The sequence below is a fragment of the Leishmania major genome, chromosome 24, assembly GCF_000002725.2.
Source record: "Leishmania major strain Friedlin complete genome, chromosome 24".
Classification (NCBI taxonomy): Eukaryota; Euglenozoa; class Kinetoplastea; order Trypanosomatida; family Trypanosomatidae; genus Leishmania; species Leishmania major.
In genome coordinates, this window is record NC_007265.2 from 69390 (window position 1) to 76871 (window position 7482).

Consider the following 7482-nt stretch of genomic DNA (forward strand, 5'->3'; position numbering starts at 1 on the left):
ATGCACGCTAGTTGGGTGAGTGCGGCACGCCTCTTCGTCAGCCCGCACACAGACACGGTGCAACTGACACTCCTGCAGCCTGGGGTACGCACCTACGTTGATGGTCAGCGCCTGCTACGAATCGGCTCTCCCGTAGAGGTGCTGGCCACCCAGCGAATATCCTTTGGTGCGGACCCGACGTCCTACGTGGTAACGCCAGCCCCGCACAGCCTCGTTCCAGGCACGCATGCAGCGTGCCCACCACCACCGTTGGCGGTGCCGGCGTATCCGGCAGCGGTCACTCGGGAGGGGCAGACGTCGTCGCTTTTCACGTCACCGTCCTCGTGCGTTTCGCCCCGTCTAGGCTGCTCTCTGCCACCGCTGTGCGTTGACGAAGAGGGAGAGCGCGACACAGCCACAGCCGTCTCAACGTCTCCGGAGGCCTTGACAGCCGTGGTCGCACCAGCGAACATGGAATCGAGGCAGAGCGGCACACCGCGCGAGGCAGTCTCGGGCTCCCCGCTTCTGGCAGCACCGCGGGCCTCGAAGATGCGCGGGTGTTGCCTTACCCACGCGTCGCGCAGCATCGCCGTCACAACCACCTCTACTGCAGAGAACGCAAGCGCTGTCCGCCGGACGACGGAGAAGTGCGCCATCAGCGCACCGGCGACGGAGAGGACATCAACGGACCTTCTTGTGGAGTGCACCGCGACGGTGGCACGTTGCTCTGCGGACGTGGTGAGTACCACCACCGGTGCTGCTTTACCGCCCGCCTACTCGAAGGAGGAGCGGCTCGGGGCCGCGGCGTGCTCACCGTCGCAGGGCCTCACCGGTGAGCACGCGCACTCACTCGCATCCCTCTGCAACGAGACGGCTGAGCTGGCGCGGCGCGGAATCTTCAAAGGCGAGTCGCGAGCGCGCGCGCATCTCCACAACAGGCCGTGCTGGACCTTGGGCCCCGTCACCAGTGTGCGCTCCCCTGACTGGGAGGTGCTGCGCGCCATGCAGGGTGACACAACACCACCGGGGCCAAAGGGCATCTACCAGCTCAGCTGCGGCAGCGTCGGCTTCGATGAGGCGATGACGCACCTTCGCAGAGGACGCGTTGGCCCTCTGGCACCGTCAGCGGGGGAGGTTAGACAACGACCACAGCCCCTGAGGCCGCGCTTGCAACGGGCTGGCGCCGCCCGGCACTGTGGAGCCCGCCACTCGAGCCGCGGGCTCTCTTTGGAGTTCACCGAGCGCACCTCCGTCGATGTGGAGGGCGAAGGTACCGCAACAGCCACGCACGCGACGCCTTTGTCACGGGATGAGGCAGTCACCGAGCCTTCCAGTGTCCTGAGCAGTGACCTCACCGCTACACAGAGTGCACGTCAGCGTCCTTATATGCGAGAAAAGCTGCACTTGTTTCCGCGCGTGCCGGTGAACCCGTTTATCGTCGAGGCGTTTGGCCAGACGCATCGGTATCGACCGCTGGCTCACCTGAGCGACACTCCGCAGGCAGACAGCAGTTGCAGCAGCGCCAAGAGCGAGGATGGGAGTGCGCCAGTGGACGTCTTCGACCGGTTTGCTGGCGTGCCATGGCGGCACCCGATCGTCGCCGACGAGATGGTGACCCCGCGAACGGCAGCGCTGCTGGGCGATATCCTGCGGCGCCGCCCTGACTCGACGCCGGCGTCCGAAGACGCGACCTTTCTGCACTGCGCCCTGCGACGCTCATACGACGCAGATAAAGACCGCTTCTCGTACGTGGACTCACCGGCATTCGTGCAGCTAATCTACACGAGATTCTCCTCGTTGCTAACGGCTATCAAGGCACGTATGCAAGTGAGTCGTCCTGTGCTGCGCCTGTCGTCCCCGCTGCTGTGCGGCGGGGATTTACTGGGCAGCTTCGCGGACCTGATGGTGCTGCTTGGCAGCGTCGCCCATTTTGCCCACTGGTCTACGATGCACACGCCGCTGCTGCTGCTCGGCAACTACGTGGACGTCGGCTGGCACAGCGTGGAGGTGTGCATGCTGCTGTGCTGTTGGGCGTATTTGCAGCCAAGCAAAGTGCACCTCCTTCGCGGCCCCCACGAGGACCCGACAGTGAACGGCAACTGCCGCCTGCTGGGCAAGCGGTGCCTGCGTTATAAGTGCCGGCAGCGCTTCGGCTCGCGCAGGGGTATCGCCCTGTGGGCACAGCTGAACGACGTCTTTACCCTGCTACCGGTGGCGGCGGTGATTGATGAGCGCGTATTTGCCACGCACGGCGGCGTGCCACTGCTGCGCGCGTCGACGGCACCGGGTGGGGAGGAGGAGAAGGGTGCTGCAGTGAGGCGCCAGCGTGGCGGCAAGGCACCAGTGCACTGCTTGTACAGCGGCACCTCTGGCTCACCGACGCCGACCTCGTCGGATGCAAACACTACGGTGTCCTCCTCTTGCCGCCTATCGGCAGGCGTTTGCGCCGGGGAACGGCGGACTGCCTGCGCGCACGAGAGGGGCGGCGACGATGCCAGGGAGAGCGTGCTGTTTGCGGCGCTCTGTCCCTTCGACATGCGGTATCACCGCTCACAGACACCCGTGATGGAAAAACCACGCGATGCTATCACGGCGGATGACGCCGAGGCGCAGAACGACATCACCGCGATCGGGCTGCTGTCACTCGCACCGCTCTCCGGCTACCAAGTGGACGAGAGCGATGGATGTCCGAGAGCCAGCACAGAATGCGCGGCAGCAAGAGGTGCGGTGGTCTCCGCCACGGCCCTTCCATCATCCCCGACACCACCGAGTAGTACCGTGCCACCTCCTCGCCAGGGCATGACGGGGGTGGCACCCCAAGGCAGGTGTGACATGAGCGCTGCCGTTGCGCTGCCAGCTGCAACCACCCAGGCACCCACGCCAGCACTGGTTTCGCCATTTTCTCGGGCCGCCGACACTAGGTTCATCGCCGCCGCCGCACCTTCACACTCCGAAGCGCTGACGCGAACGACCCCTGCGTGTAGCACGCCATCTGCCGCAACGGGCGCCGTTCGGTGCGTTGCGCATGGCGGTCGTGTCGCCACACAGAGGTCCACGGACGCGTGTCGTGAAGCCTCCTCATCTCTGGAGCGATCGCGGCGAGAGGACTTTTTGCCATTCGAGACACTTCGACAAGGGTGCGCTCCTCCAACAGCGGCAGCAGCAGAGAGCTCCCCGGCACCGTGCTCCGCCGCCAGCGCATGCGTCACCGGCTCTGAAGTGCGGAGCTCGCAGGAATGCGAGGCCGACACATGGTTGCCTTCAACGCACACCTCGGTGGACGAGGGTGCGCCGTCCGAGGACGACTTTGCCAACCTTCTTGCGGCCATGCACACAGGTGAGTACGCCTTTCGCACCCTCCAGTGCTCCACCCCGTTGGAAAGCCAAGACGTGACCCGGCGCCTCCGGCTCGTGCGCGAGCTTCTGTGGAATCGACCTCGTGAGGCGACCGCCAAACTGCTCATGCCTGAGGAAGAGCTGGACAGCGATGGAGGGAACGCGGCGGCGGTGCCGTGGTGGCGACCTTATCGAGTGGAGGGCTGCTGCTGTTGCTGCCCTGCTGGCCGTGCGCATCGCTGCTGCCACACTTTCGGCTCTGGCGCTCTCATCCGCTTTTTCCTCCGCTTCCGCTATTCCATGTTGATACGCGGGGCGCCGGAAGACCCCTCTGAGCTGTGCGGTGCTGAGTTATCCGAAGAAGGCCGGCTGCTGACACTGAATACGTGCAGCCGAAGGTGCAAGACGGTGTTGCAGGCGGCGGCGTGCGTGGTGGAGTCCCAGACGCTGCGCCTTGCCACGTGGGGGTCGCAGGAACTCGCCGATTCTCTTGGACAGCTGTCACTGAGCAGTCTTCCCGGTGTTCGAGAGACGGAGGCGGCGAGGGCGGACTTTGAACAGTTTGTGTGCAATACGCTGCACACCCGCCTGCGTGATCATCACATTGTTGGCCCGGCCGATCAGTGGAGTGTGCTCTCGGCGTACAAGACCTACATTCAACGGCGAGCCGCGGCTAGCGCATCGTCGCGAAGGCTGTAGCTGGTGTGTATGCCGGTGTGTGTGAGTGTGTGCCGGTGTATGTGTGTGTATGTGTGTGTGTCTGCGCACGCGATGAATCCCTTTCCCTCCGTATTATCCGTTTTTTTTTTTTTGTTTCGCTGCTTGCGTCGCGCCTGTCCACGGCTGTCGTATTCTCTGCTGTGCTTTCCTCATGTCTTGGCGATGCGTCTGCGTGGGCCCTTCTGCGCTCGTGCTGACAGCCGAACCTCCGCTGTAATATGCTCGACGCTGTCGGGGTGCTACCCACCCCGCCCTGCCCTTCTCGCACGCATCGCTGTGTCGAGTCACTTTTCTTCCCCTCCCTTACCCACTTGCTCAGAGAAGTCAAACAAGGATGAACAAGGAGCGAAAGTGGGAACTGATGCACAGACCCGATTCGGCCAAGGACGGGTCGCGCAGGCGCGCCTGTCCGTCAATGCGATGCGTTGCTTGTCCTCGCCCGCCCGTCCTCCGCCCCATGGGGCCAGACGGAGGCCAGCGACGGCACGCGGCGGTTATGCCATTTGCTTCCATCATTGCCGCCTCCCCGCTCCCCTATCAACGAAACAACACCCAAGAGGACCAAAACCAAACACACAATCAACGTTGAGGGCACACGACGAAGGGGACTGTGTGCTGCGATTAGGCAAGGCACTGATTTCCACCACCTTCGAAAAGGCGCCTCCACACGTTGTTCGGACCGTCGGCGTCGCTAACCCACTCAGACACACGCACGCACGGCGTCCACGCCACACCCTCCGCCTCGCTCACCTCAGCAAGCTGTGCCAGTACGGGTGCCTTTCTTCCGCGCGTCATTTCCTTACCTTCAACACCGTTCCTCTCTTCACCGCTGCATTGAACGAGTCTCGGCAAGATGAACACCGTCGCAAGCCCTCGGGCTTCCATCGGCAAGCACCGCGCCTTGCACAGCGCGGCTGCCGGCAATGCCGTTCGAAAGCAGAGCAGCGGCGGACAAGCAGAGGTGATTGCCGCGGTGCTGGGGCGGGAGTCGAACAAGCCGGCTGCCGAGGTCGTCGTGGAGCGCATCCTAAAAGCTGCCGACCCGCACGTGATGTCGGTACCGGTGTACTACGATTATAAGAAGGATGCGCGCGTGTACAAGTGCTTCCCCAGTACACGGCAGGTGTCGACCCTCTTCGCCATGGACGGCAACACTATCGCTAAGGACTCGCTTGAGGCGCTGCAGCAGGAGGAGGATCGCCATCGCCGCATCCAGGAGGTGGAGGTGGCCGCCGCGGCGGAGACGAACCCGGACTTGGTCGAGGAAGGCGTGTCGACGCGCATCCTCAAAAACCAGTTCAACTATAGCGACCGCGGCAGCCAGACGATGAACCAGCCGATGAGGGAGCGCACCGTCATGACAGACCCGCCGCCGTCGGCCTCCTTCGGTGCGCTCGCCACGGCGTGGGCCATCTACGACGCCTACGAGGGGGAGCGCATCGAGGCCGAGAAGGCAGCGGCGGCGCAACGGCGTGCCGCCCAAGCCGCACGAGCCAGCAAGGATGAAGAGAACGCGCTCACCCATGCCGCGGCTGAAGCGTCTATCCGCGACGGTGCGGATGTCGGCCCGAAAGGCGTGGTGGAGCTGCTGGCGTCGCCGGAGTTCCGCAGTGCGCTGCAGGTAATGGAGCGCATGGTGAACCAGAACGACTGTCACGACATCATTGACGACTTCAAGTACTGGGAGGACCAGAGCGATTGTTACAAGGAGGACGGCACGCTGCTGCCCTTGTGGCGATTCTTCACGGAAAAGACGCGCAAGAAGGCCGTTACTGCCATCGCCCTCAACGGTCGCTACTCGGACCTCTTCGCTGTCGGCTACGGTAGCTACGACTTCCTGAAGCCATGCAAGGGCACGGTTCACTGCTTCACTCTCAAGAACGCGGTGCCGACGGGCTCTGGCGCCCCTGTTCCGGCGCACCCGGAGTTCTCCTTTCACCTAGACTGCGGCGTGCTCTGTCTCGCCTTCCACCCACGTGAGCACTCGCTGCTTGCCTGCGGCCTCTATGACGGCAGCGTGTGCGTGTTTGACATGCGGGTGAGCTCCCACGACGCGGGGGGTGCAAACCACGGTCGCCCGCTCTACCGCGCCAACGTGCGCACCGGTAAGCACATGGACCCTGTGTGGCAGATCATGTGGATGGAGAGCACATCCGAGCTGTCCTTCTACTCTATAAGCACAGATGGCCGCGTGGCGAACTGGATGCTGAGGAAGAGGGAGCTGACGTCGCGGGATGTGCTGAAGCTTAGCACTGGCGTTTGCACCGCGGACCCGGAGCAGATGCTGCTGAATGAGCTCGGTGGCATGTCGTTCGACTACTCGCCCGCCCATGACAAGATGGCCGTCGGCACGCAGGAGGGCAACCTGCTCCTGTGCACGGTCAGCCACAATGGCCAGTGCGTCGAGCGCTATGAGGGGCACAGCATGGCGGTCTACACGACGCGCTGGAGCCCATTCCACCCGGACATCTTCCTCACCTGCTCAGCAGACTGGACTGTCAAGCTGTGGATGAAGGGCTCTCCCTCTCCGTTGGTCGTGTTCGACCTCGGCGACGCCGTCGGCGATGTCGCGTGGGCGCCGTACAGCTCCACTGTGTTTGCCGCCGTCACCGCTGGTGGCAAGGTGTGTGTATTCGACGTAGCACAGAACAAGACAGAACCCCTGTGCGCGCAGACAGTCGTGAAGAACGCGAAGCTGACGCACATTGTCTTCAGTGAAGCGGACCCGATACTGTTCGTCGGTGACACTCGCGGCACCGTTCTGACGCTCAAGCTGTCCCCTAACCTGCGTAAGGTTTCGAAGCCTGGAAAGGGGGAGCCGACGGATGCGGCGCACATCAAGACATTGGAGGTAGAGAAGCTGAACCACTTGGTAGAGGTCACCATGAAGGACCGCGCGCTGTTGGGTGTGTAGAAAGAACACAAGGCTGGATGCGTGCTGCCTCCTCCTGCACACAACCGTGTTGCTCAGTTGCTCTTCCTTTTCTCTCTTGTGGGGCCCTTGCCGTGATTGTTGGCGGGCCAGCGCACGCATGTGTCCGGTGCCAGAGGCGGTGTGGGAGACCACGTGGCAGTTTTGTGTGGGCTGTGCGGATGAACGTGTTTGTTTTCGCGTCGCGCTGCTTCTCCTCTGTTGCAGCTCCGACGCGGCCGCTGCTCCTCGATCCGCCCTCTGCGCCTCATGGCACTTGCGTGTGAAAGGTGCGATTATTGGAGATGTGCTACGGAGTTGGCTTTTGTTGTTGTTTGTGTGTGCATGTGTATGTGCCTGTTTCTCCTCTCCCGTTCTCCCTCGATGTGCGTTGTGCACAGAGCTGGTGCTTTAGACTGCGCGCCAGACGGCACCCACACAGGGAGAGAACGGAGAGGACGGGGGAGGTAGGGAGGTCTCAGATAGAAGGGGTCGCTGCATCCTGCTGTACAGGAGAGAGGCAAATGCAGTCGCAG

The 7482-nt window shown here is 63.1% G+C and overlaps 2 protein-coding genes across 2 annotated transcripts; both read left to right on the forward strand.

Moving 5' to 3' along the window:
- LMJF_24_0270 (putative protein phosphotase) lies at positions 1–4014 on the forward strand (the record flags this gene model as incomplete). Its single annotated transcript, XM_001683492.1, has 1 exon — positions 1–4014. One exon carries the CDS (start codon positions 1–3, stop codon positions 4012–4014), a length of 4014 nt encoding a protein of 1337 aa, XP_001683544.1.
- An 874-nt stretch (positions 4015–4888) lies between these two features.
- On the forward strand, positions 4889–6949 carry LMJF_24_0280 (dynein intermediate-chain-like protein; the record flags this gene model as incomplete). The annotated part of the gene is made up of 1 exon (XM_001683493.1): positions 4889–6949. One exon carries the CDS (start codon positions 4889–4891, stop codon positions 6947–6949), a length of 2061 nt encoding a protein of 686 aa, XP_001683545.1.
- Positions 6950–7482: the final 533 nt, after the last annotated feature.